The sequence below is a fragment of the Diceros bicornis genome, chromosome 16 (assembly GCF_020826845.1).
Source record: "Diceros bicornis minor isolate mBicDic1 chromosome 16, mDicBic1.mat.cur, whole genome shotgun sequence".
Taxonomy (NCBI): domain Eukaryota; kingdom Metazoa; phylum Chordata; class Mammalia; order Perissodactyla; family Rhinocerotidae; genus Diceros; species Diceros bicornis.
This window is the reverse complement of record NC_080755.1, coordinates 10818553-10845413: the sequence shown is the minus strand read 5'-3', so window position 1 is coordinate 10845413 and position 26861 is coordinate 10818553. Positions and strand designations below refer to the sequence as shown.

The following is a 26861-nucleotide window of genomic DNA, read 5'->3' as shown; positions in this document are numbered from 1 at the left end:
ACTCGCGTCGCGTGGGGCTCCGGGGACTCCGCGCGGGGGCACGGTGCTGAATTTGCGGTTTTCGTTTTCTTTCCTCCCCCGTGGTTTCTCCGTTCCTCCGACTTCGGGACCACCATTTTGTTCCCTGCGGAGAATCGGTTCCCGACTTCGCGGGTTTCACTCTCCTGATGGTGAGTCCCTGGTTTCTCGAACTCTCCACTGCCCGGCTGGGGGCTGCTGCCCCTCCGGAGGCGCCTGTTTCCCGACTCGGGGTGCTTCACCCGGCCCTGGAGGAGTACTTGTTTCTTTTCCAGGTGTTCAGCTTGCGCTGAAAACATATGGAGGATGTGGCTGGAGGCGTCGGTCCGAATAGAACCTTTGTTGGCGCTGTCACCAAACGTATCTAAGTCTGCGGTTTGTAGTCTTTGTTGACTGTAGAACGTAATGTGTTTGGATGTGACAGATACGTTGTACATATGTTGTGCGGGTCATTGTCTTTACGTTTTATCCTAGGAAATCTTTTTTCAGCTAATTTTAGAGTCATTCTTAAGCTAGCAAATCATCGTCGTTAACCATAAAACTACAGATAGGGTAATAAAAGTAAGTTTTGCTAGTAAACACACGGTTTTATCGCTCTTAAAATTACCCGTATTCATTCATTGTTTTAATAAACATTCTGTTATGTGAAAATGTTAGAATAAGACTAGGTCCTTGTGCTCAAGAAGCTTGCAGTCTAATTGGAAACACATGTAAATCAATAAGGGCAATAAATGCTAAGCTAGAAATTTGAGAAGGATATAGAAAGGCCCTAAGATGTATTGGGAGGAAGAGGGTCACAAGGACCTGTTAAGAAAAGCTTCATATGTGGAATCTCAAAAAAAAAAAAAAGAAGCAACAAACTCGTAGGTACAGAGAACAGATTGGTGGTTGCCAGAGTGGGTGGGGGTGGTTGGGTGAAATGGGTGAAGGTAATCAAAAGGTACGGACCTCCAGTTACAAATAAGTCCTGAGGATGTAATGCACAGCATGATGACTATAGTTAACAGTACTGTATTATATACTTGAGAGTTGCTAAGAGAGTAGATCTTAAATGTTCTCATTACAAGAAAAAAAAATGTGTAACTATGTGTGGTGATGGAGGTTAACTAAACTTACTGTGGTAATCATTTCACAGTATATGTGTGTATCAAATTGTTGTGTTGTGTGTTTAAAACTGATACAATGTTATATGTCAGTTATAGCTCAACTTAAAAAAAAGTGATGGTAATTGAAAAATCACTTTTTGGCAATTTTCATTGTAGTAATGCACACAAGAAATAGCAATGATTCCAAAAATAATGTGCAATAGAGTACTGAGGAAGAAAATTTTACATCATTTCAAAGTATCTCCCTGAAACATATGTATTAATCACAAAAGGGAAAAAGTATGTTTGCGGGAGATACCTGGAAGCTTCGTAGCGAAAGTAATGTCTCAAAGATTATTGGTGGTAATGTTGACAGTTATCAGTGGAGTGGTGAAGAGGGAAGCCACGCTGGACTGTGTTGAATAAATGGGAGAAGAGGTGGAGATGTGTATGTGTACGTATTCACTCGTTAATTCAGAGATAAAGCTCCTGCATATGTTTTAGTGGACAGCTGTGGGGAATTTTGGCTGTGGAGGGACACTGAGAAGTAAGGTGGTAGCTAAGGGGGTATGTGAGATCAAGGGAGAGTTTTTTAGAAGGAAAGATATTAGAGCGTTTGTATATGCTGACGGGAAGAATCCAATAGTGAGGAAAAGATGGATGATACAGGAGAGTGAGGGTCTACCCAAAGCAGCAAAATCTTTGAGAAGAGGAAAGGGAATTACAGGAGAGAACCAGGGGATTAGTAGGTGACAGCAGTGAGAAGTGAGAGAGCACTCTCAGGGACCCAGAAAAATAAGATGAAGGCCAAAAAAGAAGCAATTGCTGGAAGAAGGCAAAGGAGGCGCTACATTAAAGAGATGCAGTGAAGAGCGAGTCAAGGAAAATTAGTCGTGTATTAGATGTGGGTGGTCAGGGAAAGGGAAGAAGGTTCCTGGTTTAGGTAGTTGGGTGAATTACAAAATACAAAATATGGGAAGAAGTTTGGATAAAAGTTTGGTTTTGTACATGTTGAATGTGAGTTGCCTGTGACGTAACCATGTGGAGATACCCATTAGGCTCTGGAGTTCACCTTTAAGTCATGGGGATAAATGTGTGTGTGTGTGTGTTTAGTGTGAAAAGAAGCTCACTCCAACCTTTAGGCACTAACAAAGCAAATGGAAAGAAGACCCAAGAGCACTTTTGTTCATACCTCACAGCCTTTACGCTTGCTTTCCCACCGCCTGGAATAGTCTTTTCCCTGGTCTTTGTGGGGCTCCCTCCCTCACCTCTTGCAGGTCCATAGTTACTTGTCGCGTGAAGTGAGTCTTTCCTTGATCACTCTGTTTAAAATTTCAACCAACCGCATAACACACACTCTCACTCGCTTAATTTTTCTCCATAGTACTTACCACTGTATATTTTACTATTTATTTTGTTTTTTACAGTAAACCACTCCCTCACTAGAATGGAAACTCCACAAGGGCAGGAACTTTTGTCAATTTGTTTTACTGCATTCCCAGTGCCTAGAGCAATGATTGACACATAATAGGTCATCAGTAAGTGTTAAAGCAATAGTGTCAAAGATGGTGGAGGCCCTGCTGACACCTCAGTTGCAGCTAATGAAAGAGTGGGTATCTAGCTGTGACGTGCCTGAGCATAAGCGTTCAGTTCTAGTGCTGTGATTACTGTCTTCTGTCTAAACTTTTAAAAGTGCTGCTAATTTTGATGACTTAACATATTTTTATTATTTCAGCCAGCTGTGTCTGTTGGAAATGTTGGCCAGCTTGCAGTAGATGTGATTATTTCTACACTGAGTATGTGTAAGATTGGTTACTTCTATACCGATTGTCTTGTGCCGATGGTTGGAAACAATCCGTATGCAACTGCAGAAGAAAATTCAACAGAACTCAGTACAAATGCTGAAGGTATGTAAGACTTCTGCATGTTTTATTCTACTACAAGGTAGAGTTGTTTTAAATTAGAAATAGAGGCTACAGATACTGTTTTGTAGCAAACATTACTTAGTGCCAGTTTTGTGCAGAATTTGCAATACAGTCACATTGTCCTATTCTCTTACATCCTGGTTTTAGTTCTTAGCCTTTTCTAAATGGCAACTCCTATGAGGGATGAGATTGTACTTGTATCTTTGGGTAGAATTTGAGAGTTCCAATTTTTTAACATGGGTTTTTTTTCCCTTTTATCCTCAGTTTTATTTTCTGTTCCCACTGGCACATGTAAGCATGACCTATACCAGGGAAAGGGGAAAAGAGAATTCCACTGGGCTCAGTCCTGTGAGTTTAATATGTGCTGCCTCATCTAAGCCTCATAGTCATCCCTCACATTCTTATAGAATCCATAATAATATGGTATCAGTAAGGCTCAGAGAGACTGAATTGCCTACTACTACTAGTAGGTGTATGCTTTTCCCACACCATAAATCTCCATAGTTCCTCATTGGACTAGCAAGCTTCGTTAGTCAGGGAACAGTTTCCTTTGCGCTGACCACTGTGTGTACGATGTGGGACTGCCCCGAGTGAGGGGAAAAGCTGTTGATCCTGAAGCCCAGGAGCATCAGTCACTTCATTCGATGGCTGACTGCTCTGTTGGCCTCTCTGTCTTCTGTTTACCATTTTAAGGTGAAAGCCAGAAGTGATAGAGGAACATGAAAAACCATTGGTGGAGTTAAAGACAAGTGAAGAAGCGTTTTATTTTTTGTCAGTTTTATTAACCATGTCATTAGGTTGCGATAATGAAATATACTTTCAAGAAATAACCTTAATATTGAAATTCCTGCAGGACAGATGGCTTTGTTAACACAAGACTGAATTTCAGCTATTTCTTAAAGGATAAGGACTATAAATGGTAGAACTAGAATTTACATTCTTTCACTGTTGATAACAGCTATCATTTATTGAGTATTTCCTATCAGCTGACCATCTTGTGTAATTACATGTATTGATTAGTTTAATCCTCACTGCTACTCCATAGGTAGTTTTGTAGTTGAGGAAACCATTGGACACAAGTTAAGGCCATGTGATTAATAATTCGTGTAACTGAGCTTCTACTCAAGCCAGTCTGGCCCCTGAGCCCTGCCTCTTAAGCACCACCCCACCCTGCTAATGGACCCCCCGGCTTTCCTCTGACACAAACTGGCAGCAGGTCAGTTGGGTATAGTTCTTTAATCTGCCTTTTCTTTTTAAGATGAGGTATTTTGAAGTAAATTATAGACATCATGTCATTCCACCCCCAAATATGTAAGTGTGCATCTCTTATCTTTTAAGAATGTTTTCTTACATAGCCAAAATATCATCGCAGTTAACAAAATTAGCAATTTCTTAATATCTTCCTATATCCTATCCATATTCAGATTGGCCCATTTCACCCCAAAATGTCCTTTCGAGTTAGCTTGTCTAAACCAGGACCCGTAGTACATCTGATTGTTGTGCCTTTGAAGTCTCTTTTACTTTAGAGTAGTCTCTTTCTTTTTTTTCCTTCTTCACAAAACTGATTTATTGAAGAAAAAACTGGACCCATTGTCCTATAGAATGTCCCCCTTTCTGCATTTGTCTGATTACATCCTTCTGGTGTCATTTGGCTTGTTCTTCTGGTCCCTGTATTTTATGTAACTGGAGTTAGGTCTAAAGCCTTGATTAGATAAAAACTAAATATTTTTGGTGGGACTACGTGAGAGGTGATGTTGCATCACATCAGAAGAAAAAGTACTGGGAAACAGGATGTTAATAACAAAAAAGAAGTGCATGATACACTGATGGAGAAGATGAGTATTACTGTTATAGAAGGTGGTGTATCTTACATTTTAAAGCTTAGCCTGCCCACTCCCTACAGATATATCCTCTTCCGACTAGGTCTGTTGTATGTGTATGTCAGAGATAGATTAGAGGCCTGAGTGGCCTGTGCCTTAGTCCCTTTTCCCTAACGCCTAAACTTCCTGCTCTAGCCTCCTTTGCCCTGAACATACATAGTGGTCACTAGACTTGCTGATGCTTCGTAGCCCCCAGTCACCTCACACCACACCACAGCAGTCCAGGGGGACATTCCCCAAAAGACCTGTAACAGGAGAGACATGATCCACCAAAGGATTTGCCTGCGTCTGGGGTTAGTTGTAATCTTTTTATAGTACTAAAAGCTTACCCCTTAGCACAATGACCTAATCATGTGTCCCTTAGAGACTCTATATTTTGTCTTTGGTTCATATCAGAGCTTCTCATTCTTGGAGGTGAAGTTGGGCAGGAACATCTTAAGCATCAGTAAAGTGGGCCCCTTGTAGAATTTAATGAAAATTATAGATCCTTTTCCCAGAAAAAATGCATATACATTGATTCACAGAAAATTTCTCTAGAAAGAAGAGGGGAGAATATGAGAAACCAAAACATTCTTTTTTTTTTTTTTTAAAGATTTTATTTATTTATTTATTTTTCCCCCAAAGCCCCAGTAGATAGTTGTACGTCATAGCTGCACATCCTTCTAGTTGCTGTATGTGGGACGTGGCCTCAGCATGGCCGGAGAAGCGGTGTGTCAGTGCGCGCCCGGGATCCGAACCCAGGCCGCCAGCAGCGGAGCGCGTGCACTTAACCGCTAAGCCATGGCACCGGCCCCAAAACATTCTTAAGAATGATTTTATTCGTCATAATGCCAGAAGTTTCCAGGGGAATACTTCTCTGGTTTTACAATCAAAGTCAGAAGAAAAATAATTTTTGATATTTTCTTACAGTTAACTTTTCAGAAATGAATATTTCATAGAATAAAGCCCACGGATGCCTTTTAAGGTACTTCTAATATGTTTTATTTTAACCAAATGATATAGTGCATATGTTCTATATTTTAATTTTTGAAAATATTTAGATATAAAAGTCTCATAATTCAATCTTAATTTTTTATCATTAATAATTTCACTTGTGTAACTCCTCCATTTTAACTATCATGTTATTTCATTTTTTCTTGTCTTTGTAGTATATTCATTGCCTTCAAAGAAGCTAGTGGCTCTTCCGTTAACATCCATTTTTATTAAGGTTAGTATGTTATATTTGCCTTTTTAAGTTTATTAAACTAAATATAATGAGAAAATACTAAATCTATAAGAATTAAGATTCAAAAATCATTTCTGCTCTTTTACTGTATGTACAGTTAAAAGTCTGATTCTATAGAAAAATTATCTCAAAATTTCAGAGGTGTTACCATTATTTCATGATTATCTTGAAGGGAATTGGGACATATAGCTTGGGTCTTATATACTCTTGAATCAGGTAGCACTGGTAAAAAAATATAAGCGTATGAATATTAGAGGTTTATTCCATTTGTAATATGTTTCAACCCGTGGCGTCTACGTATAAATTATGTATATATCAAAATAATATTCTGAATCCAACTTCTTCTTTCCTCTTGCATTGCTACCCCTCTAGTCCAAACCACTGTCTTCTCCCAGCCCCTAATTCTACTCTTGCACCGCCCACTCCCCACAAACATTTAATAGTCTGTTTGCAAACAGCACCACCACTGTCCTTTAAACCTAAATCAAATCACATCACTTCTCTCTTCAGTACCCTCCAGTGGCTTCCCATCTCACTCATGAATTCCCAGCCCTTAGCATGGCCTATCAGGCTCTACATCTGCGCTGATACAGTAGCCACTAGCCACAGGCAGCAATTTAAATTTTTTTATTTTTATTTTTTTGGTGAGGAAGATTAGCCCTGAGCTAACATCTATTGCTAATCCTCCTCTTTTCACTGAGTAAGATTGGCCCCAGGCTATCATCCGTGCCCATCTTCCTCTACTTTATATGTGAGACACCTGCCACTGCATAGCTTGATAAACGGTGCGTAGGTCTGTGCCCAGGCTCCAAACCTGTGAACCCCGGGCCATCAAAGCAGAGCACGCTAACTTAACCACTACACCACCAGGCTGACCCCTAAATTTTGATTCACTAATTAAAAGTAAATAAAATAAAAATTCAGTTCCTCCATCATAGTAGCCGCATTTGAAGTTCTCCATAGCCACATGTGGCAAGCAGCAGCCATAAAGAGCATTTCTGTTATCACAGAGAGTTCTGTTGGGCAACCGTTCTGCCTCATCTAACCTCTAGCCGTGCCTGTGTGCTCATTGCCTGTTTCCCCCTTTCACTCACCCTGCTTCGGCCACACTGGTCTCCCTGTGTTGTTCAGACAGATTAAGCTTCCTCCTACCTCAGTCTCTACATTGGTTTCTCTGCCTGAAATACTTTTCCTCCATATACCTAAATGGCTCACTTCTTTAGTCTTTGCTTAAGTGTTACCTCATCAGAAAGGCCTTCCCTGATCACCCTTTCTGTCGTCTTACCCTGTGCTCGTTTTCTTCGCAACTCATCACTGCCTGGCATGTCCTGTCTTTATCATCTACCTCTAAGAGAAAGTAAGTTTCCTGAGAGAAGTGACGGTGTCATTCACTCTTACATCCCCAGCTTCTAAAATAGTGCCTTGTGTGTAGAGAAGCTCTCAATAAGTGTTGGTTGAGTGGATTAAGGTACCATCTGTTCAGGAAATCAGAAATTTATTAACATTCCAGAGGCCCTCCCTTAAGCCCCATCCTAGTCACTATATTATCATGTAAATGGAATCCTATGGTAGGTACTTCATTATGTCTAGCTTCCTTTACTCAACATTTTATTTGTGAGGTTCATTCATGTTGTTGCAAATAGAGATAGTTGTTCATTCTCACCTCTTTGTAGGATTCTGTTGTATAAATAAACCATAATTTTTCCATTGTCCTATTGATGGAGCATTTGATCTTTTCCAGTTTGAGACTGTTGGGAATAGTGCTGTGATTATTTTAATATTTATGTTAGAATCACTCTTTACTTTCTTTTGTTAACAATATCATACCCAGAGTTTTGCAGTGAGAGTTGCTAACATTTTTACATTGTGCCACGTGGCTTTTTTGTTCTCTCCCTAATATCACTGTAAGTTGCAGGATTGAGACAGACAATTCAAACATTTCTAAATGAAATTTTTAGTAGATGGAAATAGAGTGATTTCAAAATAGCAAATATTTATTGAGCATTGTCTTTGCACCAATACTGTTCTAAGTACTTTACGTATATTTCTCTACTTAATCCTCACAGCAACCCTGTGAGGCAGGTACTAACATTATCCTCATTTTGCAAATGAGAAAACAAACACACAAAGGTTAAGCAGTTTGCCTGAGACATATGGTCTGTAGGAGGTGAAGCCAGCGTTCTAGACCAGTCAGCCTGACTCCAGAGCCTGCCTCTCTTAACCATTATAGTATACTGCCCTCCTATTTTTAAAAGTTAGCCATTTCTTATCTGCATTTTAAATTTTATTCAGTAATTATTTTATTAACAGTCTATGAAAAGAGTTTCCATAAAGTGAATTTTTCCCCCCAAAATTTTACAGTCCACATTGCGGATTAACCAGCTGTTAACATCTTGCCACTTGCTTGATTCTCTCTCTCTCTCTGCATGTGCACACACGGTTTCCTTTGCCGAACAATCACAAGGTAGACTATCGACATCCTGATATTTTACCCCTAAACATTTCAGCACACATCTTTCAAGAACAAGGACATTCCCCTTCACAACCACACACTATTACCACACCTAAGAAAATCAGCATTTAATGAATTATTCAGTGGTATCATCCAGCATATTCAAATTTCCCCAGTTGTCTCTAAAATATCCTTCAATTCTGGATCCAGTCAAGGTTCACATGTTGCATTTGGCTGTGACGTCTTTTTAGTTGGTATCCTTCAGTGTAGAATTGGCCCTCCTCCTTTTCTGCTCTTCACAATATTGACTACTTTGAGGAACTGAGGCCAGATCTTCAGCATTCTGAATTCACCTCGTTATTTCCTCATGATCAGACTCAGGTCAGAAATTTCCAGCAAGAACATCTCATAGATGACCATGTAGTAGTTTTTAAGTAACAGTAGATTACTTAAGTAGAGAATTGGGAAATTTTCCTTTGTCAGTCTGAATAGAATTTTTTTGATATCTAGATTCCTCATAATTAATTTATTTCTTAATTGTAAAGGTATAATAATTCACTGCTGTTCATCTTTCAGCTTCATTTTAAGGACAGTAAGTGGATCTAAAAATAAGTATAATTTTAGGATATGTAAATTATGTTATCACATAAAGTTGATAAATTATTTAGTCGACTACTCTTATACTCTAGGACCTAACTTTCAGATTTTCTTTTTATTCTTTCAGTGGTATACAAAGTATAAATCAGAGTTATTCTGTGAAAAACTGCTTTCCTGGGTGAAAAGGAGTAACTGTGCCAAAGTTATTGTTCTTTGAAGCAGTCATTCATATCACCAGAATGATCTACAGCTTCGCAGCTTAAGTTTTTGTGTTTGAAAAATTATTTTTGTTGTGATTTATATAGTATTATGCTGAGTTCTCTATTGAAAAGTTAAAATAAATTTGAAAAGCCATGTATATCGTATCCTCTCCTCCCTAGAATTTAGAAAGAAGAAAGTAAAAGAAAATCAAGAGACAGGAGGGAGTACCGTTGGGTAGGTCCTTTTACTTCCTATGGTTGGGGCACGGGCAGGCTTTGGTGTAGAGAGAGAGATGGTGCTGTGGTTGTTTGGTGTCGTGTGCATGATGGCAACATTACAAAGCTCAGCCGATGAAGAGAAAGAGGAGAAAGGGTACGTAAGATTTATTGGTTGATGATTTTTGAAAGGTTGGATTGAAATTTCTGCTTATTTCTGTATATTCAACCATTTGAATTTGCAGAAATCCAGTTGCCTTTGAGTATAGCTCCCAGGCATGTCAGACTGAATTCTTAAATGTAAGACAAAGTGTCCAAGAGATAGAAATATCAACTGTTTAGTTGCATTATCATTTATGTACGTGTGAAATCATGATGAAAAAATATCAGCCAAGGGTAACCTTTCAAAACTGGAACTAATTTCTAGGAATCTCCCAAAAGACATTACATTTCTGGGAATCTCACAATAGCTCTCAGGGCCAGAAGGAGCATAACTGTGGGAAATAGGCTTATCTTCACGATGGCCCTGCCTTAGTTTAGTTTTTCCTGTCTTCACACTCTCTCCTAACTATGTAAATAGCAAGCCAGAGCAATATATTTTACATGTTATTCATCCGTAGACTGCTGAAACTTGTGTTTTGCCTTGTGCAACAGAATATATGGAGAAGGAGATAATTTTTGCTAAAAGAGTTGATATTTGCCTTAATGTTCATATTTGTGAGTTTTTAGCAAGTTAATTGTATGATTGTTTCTAGTACTCCCTTCAGGTACCTACTTACACCTTCCATGCAAAAAAGTGTTCAAAATAAAATAAAGAGCCTCAACTGGGAAGAAATGGAAAAAAGCCCATGCATTCCTGAAATAAGTGATTCTGAGTTTTGTGTCCGTATTCCTGGAGGAGGTATCACAAAAACACTCTACGATGAGGGGTGAGTTTGTTTGCTTGGCTGTTCATTTGTTCCCCACCTCATTTAAAAATGAAAGAAGAAAATTGGGAGAGTGTGTTGGATTACTTACTGGAACTTAGAAAATATATTTGAAAGATAGGTACTGTATTGCATTCAGGGGAAGGAGTGAAATTTGGTTATAGGAGAATTGGTCCCTGAAAAGCCATATTTTTTGTGTGTGTGAGGAAGATCAGCCGTGAGCTAAAATCCATGCCAATCCTCCTCTTTTTTTTTTTGCTGAGGAAGACTGGCCCTGGGCTAACATCTGTGCCCATCTTCCTCCACTTTATGTGGGACGCCGCCACAGCATGGCCTGACAAGCAGTATGTTGGTGCGCACCTGGGATCTGAACCCGGGCCGCCAGCAGCGGAGCATGCGCACTTAACGGCTACACCATGGGGCTGGCCCCATGAAAAGCCATATTTAATGCTTTACTATGTGTGGCATGTTGAGGATCCTGATACTTACTCTATGCAACCTCTATAATCAATCTGTTTTTATTAATTGTGGTCAAATGTGCATAATATTAAATTAACCATTTTTCAGTGTACAATTAAGTGGCATTAAATACAGTCACAGTGTTCTGTACCCATCACCACTATCCGCTTTCAGAACTTTGTCATTGTTCTAAATAAAAAATCTGCGCTCATTAAATAACTCTTATTTCTGTAAAATTAATATAATGTTCTCACTTTCATTTCTGATTTTAGTAATTTGAATCTTCTTTTATTTTTAGTCAATCTAGCTAAACATTTGTCAATTTTGTCGATCTTTTCAAATAACCAGCTTTTGGTTTTATTGATTTTCTCTGTTGTTTTTCTGTTCTCTGTTTTATTTATCTCCACTCTAATCTTCATTATTTCCTTCCTTCTGCTAGCTTTGGGTTTCGTTTGCTCTTCATTTTCTAGTTCCTAAGATGCAAACTTAAGTTACTGATTTGAGAAATTTCTTCTTTTTTTTTTTTTTTTTAATTGATGTTTTAATGGTTTCTAACATTGTGAAATTTTGGGTTGTACATTTTTGTTTGTCCATCACCCCATATATGACTCCCTTCACCCCTTGTGCCCACCCCCCACCCCCACTGCCCGGGTAACCACAGTCCAGTTTTCTCTGTCCATGTGTTGGTTTATATTCCACATATGAGTGAGATCATACAGTGTTTGTCTTTCTCTTTCTGGTTTATTTCACTTAACATAATACGCTCCAGGCCCATCCATGTTGTTGCAAATGGGACGATTTTGTCTTTTTTTATGGCTGAGTAGTATTCCATTGTATATATATACCACATTTTCTTAATCCAGTCGTCAGTTGAGGGACACTTAGGTTGCTTCCACTTCTTGGCTATGGTGAATAATGCTGCAATGAACATAGGGGTGCATAAGCCTCTTTGGATTGTTGATTTCAGGTGCGTTGGATAGATTCCCAGTAGTGGGATGGCTGGATCATAGGGCATCTCTATTTTTAATTCTTTGAGGAATCTCCATACCGTTTTCCATAGAGGCTGCACCAATTTGCATTCCCACCAGCTGTGTATGAGGGTTCCTGTTTCTCCACATCCTCTCCAACATTTGTTGTTTTTTGTCTTGGTGATTATAGCCATTCTAACGGGCGTGAGGTGGTATCTTAGTGTTGTTTTGATTTGCATTTCCCTGATGATTAGTGATGTTGAGCATCTTTTCATGTGCCTATTGGCCATCTGTATATCTTCCTTGGAGAAGTGTCTGTTCATTTCCTCTGCCCATTTTTTGATCGGGTTGTTTGTTTTTTTGTTGTTCAATTGTGTGAGTTCTTTATATATTATGGAGATCAACCCCTTGTCAGATGTATGTTTTGCAAATATTCTCTCCCAGCTGGTTGGTTGTTTGTTCATCTTGATTCTGGTTTCATTTGTCTTATAAAAGCTCTTTAATCTGATAAAGTCCCACTTGTTTATTTTTTCTTTAGTTTCCCTAGTCTGGGTAGGCATGTCATCCGAAAAGATTCCTTTAAAACCAATGTCAAATAGTGTGTTGCCTATATTTTCTTCTATGAGTTTTATAGTTTCAGGTCTCACCTTCAGGTCTTTGATCCGTTTTGAGTTAATTTTTGTGAATGGCGATAGCACATGGTCCACTTTCATTCTTTTGCATGTGGCTGTCCAGTTTTCCCAACACCATTTATTGAAGAGACTTTCCTTTCTCCATTGCATGTCCTTAGCACCTTTGTCGAAAATTAGCTGTCCGTATACGTGTGGTTTTATTTCTGGGCTTTCAGTTCTGTTCCATTGATCTGTGTGTCTGTTTTTGTACCAGTACCATGCTGTTTTGATTACTATTGCTTTGTAGTATGTTTTGAAGTCAGGAATTGTGATGCCTCCTGCTTTGTTCTTTTCTTTAGGATTTCTTTAGCTATTCGGGGTCTTTTGTTGCCCCATATAAATTTTAGTATTCTTTTTTCTATTTCTGTGAAGAATGTCATTGGGATTCTGATTGGGATTGCATTGAATCTGTAGATTGCTTTAGGTAATATGGACATTTTAACTATGTTTATTCTTCCAATCCACGTGCATGGGATATCTTTCCATTTCTTTATGTCATCGTGGATTTCCCTCAATAATGTCTTGTAGTTCTCATTGTATAGGTCCTTCACCTCCTTGGTAAGATTTATTCCTAGGTATCTTATTCTTTTTGATGCAATTGTAAATGGTATTATCTTTTTGAGCTCTCTTTCTGTTAGTTCATTATTAGCATATAGAAATGCAACTGATTTTTGTAGATTGATTTTGTACCCTGCAACTTTGCTGTAGTTGTTGATTGTTTCTAACAGTTTTCCAACAGATTCTTTAGGGTTTTCTATATATACAATCATGTCATCTGCAAATAGTGAGAGTTTCACTTCTTCGTTACCTATTTGGATTCCTTTTATTCCTTTTTCTTGCCTAATTGCTCTGGCCAAAACCTCCAGTACTATGTTGAACAGGAGTGGTGAGAGTGGGCAGCCCTGCCTCGTTTCTGTTCTCAGAGGAATGGCTTTCAGTCTTTCCCCGTTGAGTATGATGTTAGCTGTGGGTTTGTCATATATGGCCTTTATTATGTTGAGGTACTTTCCTTCTATTCCCATTTTATTGAGAGTTTTTATCATAAATGGATGTTGTATCTTGTCAAATGCCTTCTCTGCGTCTATTGAGACGATCATGTGGTTTTTATTCTTTGTTTTGTTGATGTGATGTATCACGTTGATTGATTTGCGGATGTTGAATCATCCCTGCGTCTCTGGTATAAATCCCACTTGATCATGGTGTATGATCTTTTTGATATATTGTTGTATTCGGTTTGCCAATATTTTGTTGAGAATTTTTGCATCAATGTTCATCAGCGATATTGGCCTGTAATTTTCTTTCTTTGTATTGTCTTTGTCTGGTTTTGGTATCAGTGTGATGTTGGCCTCATAGAATGATTCAGGAAGTGTTCCATCTTCCTCTATTTTTTGGAATAGTTTGAGGAGGATGGGTATTAAATCTTCTTTGAATGTTTGGTAAAATTCACTGGAGAAGCCATCTGGTCCTGGACTTTTATTTTTTGGGAGGTTTTTGATTACTATTTCAATCTCTTTACTTGTGATTGGTCTATTCAGATTCTCCATTTCTTCTTGGTTCAATTTTGGGAGGTTGTATAAGTCTAAGAATTTATCCATTTCTTCTAGATTGTCCAATTTGTTGGCATATAATTTCTCATAGTATTCTCTTATAATCCTCTGTATTTCCATGGTATCCGTTGTAATTTCTCCTCTTTCATTTCTAATTTTATTTACTTGAGCCTTTTCTCTTTTTTTCTTAGTAAGCCTGGCTAAGGGTTTGTCTATTTTGTTTATCTTCTCGAAGAACCAACTCTTTGTTTCATTAATCCTTTCTACTGTTTTTTTGGTCTCAATATCATTTATTTCTGCTCTGATTTTTATTATTTCTCTCCTTCTGCTGGCTTTGGGCTTTGTTTGTTCTTCTTTTTCTAGTTCTGTTAGGTGTAATTTAAGGTTGCCTATTAGGGCTTTTTCTTGTTTGTTAAGGTGGGCTTGTATCGCTATGAGTTTCCCTCTCAGGACCGCTTTTGCTGCATCCCATATGGTTTGATATGGCATGTTATCATTTTCGTTTGTTTCCAGATAGTTTTTGATTTCTCCTTTAGTTTCATCAATGATCCATTGGTTGTTCAGTAGCATGTTGTTTAATCTCCACATTTTTGTCACTTTCCCAGTTTTTTTTTCCTGGTTCATTTCCAGTTTCATAGCCTTATGGTCTGAAAAGATGCTTGTTATGATTTCAATCTTCTTAAATTTATTGAGGCTTGCTTTGTTTCCCAACATATGGTCTATCCTAGAGAATGTTCCATGCGCGCTTGAGAAGCATGTGTAGTCAGCTGTTTTTGGGTGGAGTGCTCTGTATATGTCTACTAGGTCCATCTCGTCCAGTTTTTCATTTAAGTCTAATATTTCTTTATTAACTTTTTGTCTGGATGATCTATCCATTGCTGTAAGTGGGGTGTTAAGATCCCCTACTATTATTGTGTTGTTGTTGATTTCTCCTTTTAGGTTTGTTAATAGTTGTTTTATGTACATTGGTGCTCCTATGTTGGGTGCATATATATTTATAAGTGATATGTCTTCTTGATGGAGTGTCCCTTTTATCATTATATATTTCCCTTCTTTGTCTTTCTTAACCTGTTTTATCTTGAAGTCTACTTTGTCTGATATGAGTATGGCAACACCTGCTTTCTTTTGTTTGCCATTAGCTTGGAGTATTGTCTTCCATCCTTTCACTCTGAGCCTGTGCTTGTCTTTAGTGCTAAGATGTGTTTCCTGAAGGCAGCATATTGTTGGGTCTTGCTTTTTAATCCATCCTGCCACTCTGTATCTTTTGATTGGAGAGTTCAATCCATTTACATTTAGGGTAATTATTGAAATATGAGGGCTGAATGTTGCTGTTTTGTCACTTATTTTCTGGTTCTTTTGCATTTCCTTTGTTTCTTGTCCCATTTGTTTTGGACTGCCAATTCAGTTTGGTTGTTCTGTCTTATGATTCTTCTAGTTTTCTCTTTGTTTATCATATGTGGTTTTAATTTGATTATTTGTTTAGTGGTTACCTTGAGGTTTGGGCAAAAAATCTTGTGTATGAGATAGTCCATTATCTGATAGCCTCCTATTTCCTTATACTAAGTCAATTCAGTCACTTTCCTCTTCCCCTTCTAAGTTGCTCTTGTTATACCTTATTCTATCTTGTGTTGTGGCTGTGTGTTTACAGTGATGAGGTTAAATTTATTTTTGGTGAATTCCTCCCTTTGATCTTTGAGTTTAGTATTTAAGTGGTTGCTAACCTATTCCAGTAAAGATCTACTATTTCTCTGATTTTGTCTACCTACTTTTCTCCTTACTCCAAGCTTTGTGTTCCCTTTCTCTTCTTTTTTTCAGGCCTGAGGGCCTTCTTGAGTGTTTCTTGTAGTGGGGGTCTCATGGCCATGAACTCCCTTAGCTTTTGTTTATCTGGGAGAGTTACTATTTCTCCATCATATTTGAAGGATATTTTTGCTGGATAGAGTATTCTTGGCTGAAAGTTTTTGTCTTTTAGTATTTTGAATATATCATTCCAGTTTCTTCTAGCCTGAAAAGTTTCTGTTGAGAAATCCGCTGAGAGCCTGATGGGAGTTCCTTTGTACGTTATTTTTTGTTTTTGTCTAGCTGCCCTTAATATTGTTTCTTTGTCGTTGACCCTGGCTAGCCTTACCACTAGGTGTCGTGGTGAAGGCCTTTGTCTGTTAATATATATAGGCGTCCTGTTGGCTTCGCTTACTGGTATTTCCTGCTCCTTCCCCAGATTTGGGAAATTTTCAGCTATTATTTCCTTAATAGGCTCTCTGTTCCTCTTTCCCTCTCCTCTCCCTCAGGAATACCTATAATTCTTATGTTACATTTTCTAATAGAGTCAGATATTTCTCGGAGTCTTTCTTCATTTCTTTTTAGTCTTAGTTCTCTCTCTTCTTCCATCTGGAGTATATCTGTATTCCTGTCCTCTAAAGTACTAATTCTTTCCTCCATATTGTCAGCTCTGTTCTTTAAAGATTCCAGATTCTCCTTTATCTCATCCATTGTGTTCTTCATCTCCATCAGCACTGATTGGTTTTTCTTTATGATTTCAGTCTCTTTTGTGAAGAAACTCCTAATCTCATTTAATTGTTTGTCTGTGTTGTCTCGTATTTCGTTGAGTGTTTTTATGATAGCTATTTTGAAATCTCTGTCATTTAGTTTATGGATTTCTGTGTCTTCGGGGTTGATTTCTGGGTGCTTGTCATTTTGTTTCTGGTCTGGTGATTTCATATATTTTTGCATTGTGGTTCCTGTGTTGGTTTTGATTTTCCTCATCCTGGAAGTCTCTGGTTGCAATTTCCACCTGCCGCCACTGTCTGGTGGTAAAGGGCTGTGTAGTCTAAGCCCCCTGCGCTCTGCCCCAGTTTTTCTGCTGCGATCCGCAGTTTTGTTTTGTTTTGTTTTGTTTTGTTTTGTTTTGTTTTTTCCCCACTGCGATCCACGGGTCCAGTCCAGTTTGTTCAGGTCTGCCTCGGATCGCTAGGTCTGGTCAAGCTGCAGACTCCGGGTTGCGGGGAGGGGGGAGCTCTCTCTTTTGCCCTCTGGGTCCCTGACGTGGGAGGCTTCTCGTTTGCCCCTCTTTATCCGCTCTCTGGGGTGCTCAGATGTTGATGGTAGCCCTGTGGCTCCTCTGAGCCCTCTGTGCGGGAGTTTCCCACTGGCTGAGAGAGCCCGAAGAGCTACAGTTTCCCGCCGAGGGCCGCCCCTCCCCCCTCTCTGGGAGCCGCGCGGACCGGGATCGCTGATCTGATGGGGAGGGAGCGGAGTTCTCCTTACCTCTCCCCACTTCCTCCGGGGGCCCAGCACGTTCCGCTCTCAGATGTGTGGCAGTGTGGATCCCTCCACTCTAGGTTTTCACTGTCTGGAATTCCGTTGTTGGTCTGTGGCTGTTGCTTTTGTTGTATCTTGTGGGGGAAGAATTCACGGGAAAGCTCACTCTGCCATGATGCTTACATCCGAAATTTCTTCTTTTTTAATATACTTGTTTACAGCTGTAAATTTCCCTCTTAGCACTGCTTTAAGCTACATCCCTTAAGTTTAGAATGTTGTGTTTTCATTTTCATTCATTTCCTGAGTATTTTCTAATGTCCCTTGTGATTTCTTCTTTTGACCCGTTGGTTGTTTAATTTCCAGATATTTGTGAATTTTCTAGTTTTCCTTCTGTTGTCAACTTCTAGTGTCATTCTATTGTGATTGAAAAAAGACATTTTGTATGATTTCGGTCTTTTTAATATATCGGATCTTGTTTTGTGCCCTAACAAATGGTCTGTCCTGGAGAATGTTTCGTGTGCACTTGAGAAAAATGTGTATTCTGCTTTTGTTGGTTCTGTCTATGTCTGTTAGTTCTAATTGGCATATAGTGTTGTTCAAGTCTTCTATTTCCTTATTAATCTTCTGTCCATTCTATCCATTACTGAACATGGGGTATTGAAGTCTCCAACTTTTATTGTAGTACTGTCTATTTCTCCCTTCAGTTCTGTTAGTGTTTGCTTCGTATATTTTGGTGCTCTTTTTTTGTGCATATATGTTTATATATGTTACATCTTCTTGATGGATTGATCCCTTTATCAATATATAATGGCCTTCTTTGTCTCTTGTAACAGTTTTTGGCTTGAAGTCTATTTTGTTTGATATTAGTACAGCCACCCTGCTATCTTTTTGTTACTATTTGCTTGGAATATCTTTTTTCATCTTTTCATTGTCAAACTGTGTGTGTCCTCAGATCTAAAGTGAGTTTCTTATAGACAGCACATTGTTGGATCATGTTTTCTTTAATCTATTCTGCCAATCTCTGTCTTTTGATTGGAGAGTTTAAATCCATTTACCTGAAAAGTAATTACTGATAAGGAAGGACTTCTGTCATTTTGCTGTTTGTTTCCTATATGTCTTATAGCTTTTTTGTTCTTCATTTTCTTAATTACTGCCTTCTTTTGTGCTCAGCTGATTTTTTGTAGTGATGTGTTTTGATTCTCCTCACATTTCGTTTTGTGTATATTCTATAGATATTTGCTTTGTGATTACCATGGCGATTGCATATAACATCCTATAGTTATAACAATCTAATTTGAGTCGATACTAACTTAACTTCAGTTACATGCAAAAACTACTCCTATACACGCTGTCCCCCCCATTTTTTTATTGTTGTCTCAAATTACATCTTTATACGTTGTGTGCCCCAAAACATAGATTTATAGTTATTTTTATGCATTTGTCTTTTAAATCCTCTGCAGTCACTCTTGATTAGTTTTTAGGAATCATAAACATTTTGAAGGCAAGTAAAAGTAAAGATGGAAACTAGAAAGAGATCTTTTTTCTTTCAGCCTCTCTTTTTGTAAATTGATTTATACATCCATGCTTGGCTTCCATCAGATTTGTAGACACTTAACAGTATCCCTGTTTTTACCTGCTTTATCCCAAGCCTCCTGTTTCATAGGCCCGAGGGTGAGTTGAGGGTTAAGCAGTAGGCCTTGCTGTATGCTTTACTCTCTCTGACTCTTCCTCCTTTCTGGGGATTGATGTGCCTGGTAAGTTGATGAGAGACAGAGCCAATGGTTATGGAAGGGGGGGAGGGACAGCTATTTAGAGGGTGGTTTCTGCTGCTTCTCGAGCTCATACAGAGTACTCTCTACCCTCCCATGAAGAAAGATGAATGAGGAACATCCCTCTGGTGCCCTCAGCAGTGGCTTTAGAGAGTTGGGTAGAGCTAACCGTAGAAAAAGTATATCCCCACTACTCAGAGTTAGCCAATAAATCTGCCTGTTTACTTAACATAATAAATTTCAGGAGTATAAACCTAGCATTGCAAAATAGAATGGCTAGTTTGCTTGCTCTGAAATCTACATTGTGAGTTCTGCATGACCTGAAGAAGTCATAATAGTAGTAATAGTAATATAAGTAGTGATCATGGTAATAGCAGCAAATCATGTGTCTGGTACTGTTCTGTGCACCTCACATGTATTAAGTCTCATAATAACCACAGAGGTGTTTACTGTTATTAACCACGTGTTACAAATAGGAAAATTGAAGAGCACGAGATTAAATAACTGCTGAAGGCTATATAGGTAGTAAGTGGCAGAGCCAGGATTCAAACACAGGCATCTGGCCCCAAATCCTGCACTTTTAACCACTTCACCCATGGTCCAGGACGGCAGTGAGTTTGTTCTTTGTCTAAAAGTTGAACCTGCTTCTTGTTATTTGTAATTATTTATGCCCCTGCTTTCTTTCTGAAGATATTTGACTTTTCTGTCAGAAAGGATGCAGGGATCTCAGCTTGTTTTCCCGGTACAATTTGTTTTGTCATCTGTGCCCATACTTACATATCATTCTAGCTTTCTCTTTTTCCCTGGAAACCTGCTCTATTCTTATTAAAACTATCATTTCCCTCAACTTTTCTTTTTTTCCTAGTCCATCATTCATTTGTGTTTTTACTTCTTTTCCTGTCTGGCTTATTCCCATAATAAATATATCATTTCATCTTTTCTCGTACCACAGCCTGGAAGCCCTGGCTACAAATCATTCTCTGCCTCTGCCCTGCAAACGCCCGGCTTTGAATCCTTTTCCTGCTTCCTTCAGTCCCATCGTGTGTGGCCCTGCTGCTGTATCAGCCTGCTCGGGCTGCCATAACAAAATGCCATAGACTGGGTGGCTTCAGAAGCAGAGATTGATTTCCTCAGAGCTCTAGAGGCTAGAGGTCTGAGATCAGGGTGCCAGCATGGTTGGGTTGTAGTGAGGGGCCCCTTCCCAGCTTGCAGATAGCCACCTTCTGGCTGTACCATCACATGGCAGAGAGAGAGCTCTCTCTCCCTCTCTTATGAGGCCACAATCCTCTCGGGTTAGGGCCCCACCCTTATGACCTCGTTTAACCTTAATTACCTCCTAGAGATCCTGTCTCCAGATATAGTCACATTGAGGGTTAGGGCTTCAACATACGAGTTTTGGAGGGACACAGTTCAGTCCATAGCAACTGCTATCAAGGTCTCTTAATTGATTCCCCTGCCTCCTCCATTCTTACCCACTCTGATCTATCTCAGCAGTGTGGCTAGAATTAACTTTCTAAAATGCAGAACTGATCACAACACTCCCTGAATAAAATCCATCAGCAATTTTAGTGGCTTTTTGCAGAATCTGGTTCATACTCCTTAATACGCTATAATGGCCCTACAGGATCTCCTTACCTGGCTCGTTCCTTGGTGCTCTATCCACCTTGCACTCTGTGCTCCAGCTCAACTACCGGCAGTCATGGTTTCCTAACAGCTGTCTCTTTCTTCTTCACCTTTGTTCTCTCTCCTTTTCTCCTCTTGTCTCGCTTGCAAAAACCTACCCAGTTTCCAAGAGTCATCTCACACTTCACTTTCTCTGCAACTTGCTTGAGCAGTTTACTACTACTCGCTTTGTACTCCCGCTGCGCTCCACCCCTTCAGACTGACTTCTTATTTCTTCACAAGTCAGTCTCCCACTTTTGCTTCTGACCATGTCAGAGTAACTGATATCAGACTTGCCCTCCTGCCGTAAACAACTGGAAACTGGGCAGAATGAAGAAAAAAACTTTTTCAGACATTGCACAACAAGCAGCACACAACTGTGATCCCTGAGAGAAGGCAAATAAGGTCCTCTAATTGCCCCAGCCTTCTGCTTGGAGATGCTTTCTGGACTGCAGCCCAGGGAGGGGGAGGAAACTCAAGCAGAGCACTGCGGTGTTGCTGAGTTGAGGAGCCATGAGATCAGATTCGGGAAGGCCAAGACAACTGGAAAATACAGGGCAGAGAACCAGAGAGGAGGGAGCTACTCAGAAGAACTCTAGTATCTCCCTGAGTCTTTTTCTGAATACTAAGCTACACGTGTGTAGGGTGAAACTCCATGAGGCCAGAGAACAACTTCTGGGTAGCTATAACTTGCCCACAACGTTAGCAACAATAACAGAAAATATTATAAAATAGACATTATAAAACATTTGGAAAATGTAGAATAGTCAGAAGAAACAATATTTAAAATACTCAGTTCTCTCACCCAGAAGTAACTACCACTACTAATTTTTTGATCTGTTTTCTTTAAAATACAGTTGAATTGAATGTATGTATCTGCAAGATACTGCAACTCTAATATTTGCAACTTTAGAGTTCATCCTATTCAAAGATGTTTCTCACAAAATCAATTTTGTTTTCATTTTCTAACAAATCTTTTATTCATCCATAACAAACCTGTTTAATGTTCAGTGAAATTATACATTCATTACGATAAAGACTTTTTGAAATTGAAAAAAACAACCTTATGATACAGCTTATACAATTTTGAATCCTTTTTTCTCCCTCAATGCATATCATGGTTATTTGCTAAATTTTTTCTAATATACATATTTTGCCTTCCCATTATTAGAACACATATATATTCTGATCTCTGGAAAAGGTAATATTCGTTACTCCAATAATAAATGGTGGCAGTGGTGTGGCTGACCTGAGATCCTTTACAATTAATTGGAATAGAAATACTTTGTAATTTAATAATGGGTGTGTCTCATGTGCTGGATTTTAATGTCACAGAAAGTAATAAAATTAGTCATTCCCCACCTTCCTTTTTTACAGAGAGGACCAGAGGATGGTATTAACCAACTACTCTACTATTTGTATTACAGAGTAGTAGAAGAGGCACTGTGAGTTCAGACTGTCCCCCTGCACTTTTCAAGCTAGAGCCTTTAAAATGAAGGCACAGCCAGGGAGGCCAGCCTTCCACACACAGGAGCCATTTCTAAGGGTATCATAGCATTAATGGTTAGGAACTAGAATCTTCTGAGCCATCACAGCTCACAGTGCTTCCGTACAAAGCTTGAGAGCCCTTAAGATACTTGAGAACTATGTACTGAGATGGTGTAATTAGTGCTAACAACTTCCACTTTCTAATGTTGAGAGACTGAGATGCTGTGGTAGACTCTCCTGGTACACCTGAGACTTCTGAACCTGCATGTTAGAGTCTCCTCCACATGTTAAATTCCCTGCTTAGGAACCCAACTCACCTTTATTTCTGGAGCTCTCTGTCTGTCCGTCATGTGCTCTCAAGTTTTGGCATTACATTTTTCTCATAGTTCTTGGTTTTGGGTGTTAGAAATGATTTTTGCTTTTGTTGGCAAATAGGAAGCTTTTTGCACTGGGGTATCTCCATCTCATCACTGGCTTGAGGCATTTAGAGCATCACAGTTAGGAGACTGTTTTCATGTCAGAAGGACCTAAGTTCAAATCCCACCTCTGCCACTTCCTAGATAGAGAACTTTGAGCATGTTTTGTTTTGTTTTGTTTTTGTGAGGAAGATCAGCCCTGAGCTAACATCCATGCCAATCCTCCTCTTTTTTTGCCAAGGAAGACTAGCCCTGGGCTAACATCTGTGCCTATCTTCCTCTAGTTTATGTGGGATGCCACCACAGCATGGCCTGACAAGCGGTGCATCAGTGCACGCCTGGGATCCGAACCCGGACCACCAGCAGGGGAGTGCGCGCATTTAACTGCTACGCCACGGGCCGAGCCCCTGAGCATGTTAACCGTGGTTTAGTCCCTTTAGAGCTCAGTTGCCTCACAGTGATAGCTGACACTTACACAGCATTGACTGTGTATTCCACACTGTTTTAAGTACTTTGCCTCCGTTACCTCCTTTAAACCTCACAACAGGCTGTGAGGTCAGTTCTACTGTGACCCCTTCTTTACAGATGAGGAACACTAAAGCCCTGATTAAGTAACTTGCCCAACATATGTGGTAAGTGCAGAGCTAGAATTTGAATCCAGGTATTCTGTCCTTCCCGTTATTCCAAACTGATTCATTTATAAAATGGAGACAATTATAACTTCCTCAAGGATTGTTGTAGGGATTGAATCATAAAATATGCAGACAATGCTTAGCACATAATAATCACTCAATAAATGGAATCTGTAAGAAGTAGTGGTAAGTTTCTTTCCCTTTAACTATTCTCTTCTATTCCACACTTTGCTGCTTTATTTTTGTTTTTGTTTATTGCAGTAACACTGGTTTATAACATTGTATAAATTTCAAGTGTACAACATTATACTTCTATTTCTGCATGGATTACATCATGTTTTCATGTTCACCACCCAACTACTAACTACAATCCATCATCACACACATGTGCCTAACTATCCCTTTTGCCCTCCCCCCCCCCCACCCCTTCCCCTGTGGTAACCACCAATCCAATCTCTGTCTCTATGTGTTTTTTGTTGTTATTATCTACTACTTAATGAGTGAGATCATACGGTATTTGACCTTCTCCCTCTGGGTTACTTCACTTTGCGTAATACCCTCAGTGTCCATCCATGTTGTCACATATGGCTGGATTTCATCGTTTCTTATGGCTGAGTAGTATTCCATTGTGTATATATACCACATCTTCTTTATCCATTCATCCCTTGATGGACACTTACGTTGCTTCCACGTCTTGGCTATTGTGAATAACACTGCAATGTACACAGGGGTGCGTGTATCTTTACACATTGGTGTTTCCTTTGCTGCTTTAGATTACTAATAAGAAGGGTGTTGTTTTCTTTCAGTTTGTTTGCTGTGGTGCTTCTGGAAATCACTATCTTCTGCAGTAGGTTTTTGGAGTAGATCAGATACCTCCTGTGTTATAGCCAAGGATAGAGGGGATGGTTTTTCATGCAGCCTTGGTGTGAGGCACAAACTTGTGTATGCCCAGAGTGGGTGTTATGTGGTTTCTAGTCCTGTTCCCACAAATAGAAGAATATATATGGGGCAAAGGGAGATAAATAAGGGATCTTATGATGTGGCATCTTCTCCTTGCCTGCAACCTGGCAGATTATCTTAGCTATAAAAACAGACATACTGGAATCAGTATCAGTGAGGAATACTTAATTATTCTTTTTATTTGCTGTAGCTGTTCTAAAGAAATCCCAGTGGTGGTTCTGGCTGAAATTTGTTTCAGAAGGAGACAATATCCCAGATGCATTAGGTCTTGTTGAGTATCTTAATGAATGGCTTCAGATAATCCAATCACTTGTAAGTTTTACTACAGCATAAACCTCTGATTTCTCTGGTTATGTATTCATAAACTTGCATTTTATATGCTATATAAGTAGACCAAATAAGTGGACGTTTACATTAAATATAGACATAACTTTATATAAAATTTAGTTTAGCTGAAGTTTTGAAAAGGAAAGAGGGCAGTTAACTAACCTGTTGTCAGCAGTTGTTTCGTTCTGGTTTTCCAAACAAAGAAAATCTTAAATACTGCATTATATTCATTGTCTGTGTTGCATTAATTATAACAGACAGCTTCTTATAAGAATAAACAAGTCCTCTTTGGCATTCAGGATTTTTTTTAGGAAAGCAAACGGTATTGCTATATGAGCAATACTGTAGCTATTGAATATGCATTATAATTAAAATATTTTTCTCTGTTATGAAATAAGAGTGTTAAAACCCAAGGAAATCAGGTAGCCTTTTGGCATAACAAGTACCATAAGGCTGCTTTATATGGTAGGTATCTGTCTTTTTAATTTGTACTTTTGCCAAGAACAAATTGATGCAAATCACATAGCACTGATTTCTTTCTTTTTGTTTTTTTTTTAACACCTATTCCTTTTGAATTTGATTTTACTTGATGGACTCCATCCACAGCCTTTCTGGTATATCTTTTTCATTTGGAACGTGAGGAAATTTATCTTCGGTTGAGATAAAGACATAGAAATTTATTACTTTGTTTTTCCTTACAATAAAACGGTCAAAAACAAAAGGATCAAAAAATACTAGAGAAGGGAGAGTTTTGTAATACATGTTAAAAGACGATTTGGTGGTAAAGTTGAAAGATTGAAATATTTTGTTCTTCAGTTACAGTGCGATGACCCCACAGCATCTGCCTTGCCGTGGAAAATATCAAGTTCTTGGCGATTACTCTTTGGCAGTGGTCTTCCCTCATCACTTTTTTTAATCTGTTTTCAGTTTTATACTTTATGTCCCAAGAAACATATTACCAACTCAACTGTTAAAACAACTGTATAAAAAGTTTTATTATCTGAGAATGTATTAGGAAATAAATCTTTACTTTTCACAGAAAATCTCAAAGAAAAATGGATTAACAAAAGGTTGTTTTTGCCATGCTTTTCATCATATACAACAAATGTAAATTTTGTACAGTAAAATATTTTCTAAGTAATTTTGTCTGAAATTTGTCTTTTTATTTTTTTAACTCAGACTTGTGTATTAGTTTCCTATTTCTACTGTAACAAATTACCACAAAGTGGCTTAAAACAACACAAATTTACTATGTTACAATTCTGGAAGTCAGAAGTCCAAAAATAGGTCTCAATGGGCTAAAATCAAAGTTTTGGCAAGGCTTTGTTTCCTCTGGATGCCCTAGAGGAGAATCCATTTTCTACCTCTTTCCAGATTCTAGACGCTGCCACATTCTTTGGTTCATGGCTCCTCCCTCCATCTTCAAAGCCAGCAGCATGGCGTCTTGAAATATCTCTCCCTCTTTCACTTACGAGGATCCTTTTCATTACATTGGGCCCACCGTAATCTAGTGATCTAGAATTATTTCCCCATCTCAAAAGAATTTTAGTATAAAAGAAATAATAATAATAGTTTTCATTTTTGAGTGCCTTCCACGTACCAGTCACTTTTTACACATGATCTTTGTATTTGCTGTTTGGCTGTGTTACCTACCTATGTCTTGGCTTTCTCATCTGTAAAACTAGTGCTTGTAATATTAAGGGGTACACTCCATAGCACTCATTAAATGATTTATTTTATTTGTAATATATAAATCATTCTGGGTTCTGTAGCCTGTTACTGTTTCCCTTTTGGTTAAAATATGGAGTGGAGGTGGGGTTGACAGCCAGCTGGTGGAATAGAAAAGTCCCAGCCCTCATTCTCCTTAGACATGCCATCAATAATAGACTAAAATACCTTTATCAGAACTCCAGAAACCAGTTTAAAAGTTGCAGTATGCCAGGCGAGCACGAAGTTGAAAACAGCTACATTGAAATGGGTAAGAAGAGCTGTTCCTCTTGGCTGCTCCTCCAAGCTGACAGCTCAGCATGATTGGGAGAAAACCACCAGTTCATGGCTTCTGAAGGGATGGGGGAGCAGGGAGGTGTGGAACATGTGTCCAATATTCCAGCTTTTTTGAGGGCTGCTGGAGGGACTGGCTTCTGTCTCAACTGACTTGGAGTGCTGATGAAATTAGCATA

General features: G+C 38.9%; 1 protein-coding gene across 1 annotated transcript; it reads left to right on the top strand.

The window, feature by feature from the left end:
- Window positions 1-318: 318 nt before the first annotated feature.
- On the top strand, window positions 319-25822 carry PSMG2 (proteasome assembly chaperone 2). The gene is given in 8 exon segments (XM_058556761.1): window positions 319-393; window positions 2839-3010; window positions 6057-6115; window positions 9322-9445; window positions 10332-10527; window positions 24545-24575; window positions 24577-24666; window positions 25504-25822. Coding segments are annotated over 8 exon segments (906 nt in total). The 5' UTR covers window positions 319-324; the 3' UTR covers window positions 25669-25822.
- Window positions 25823-26861: the final 1039 nt, after the last annotated feature.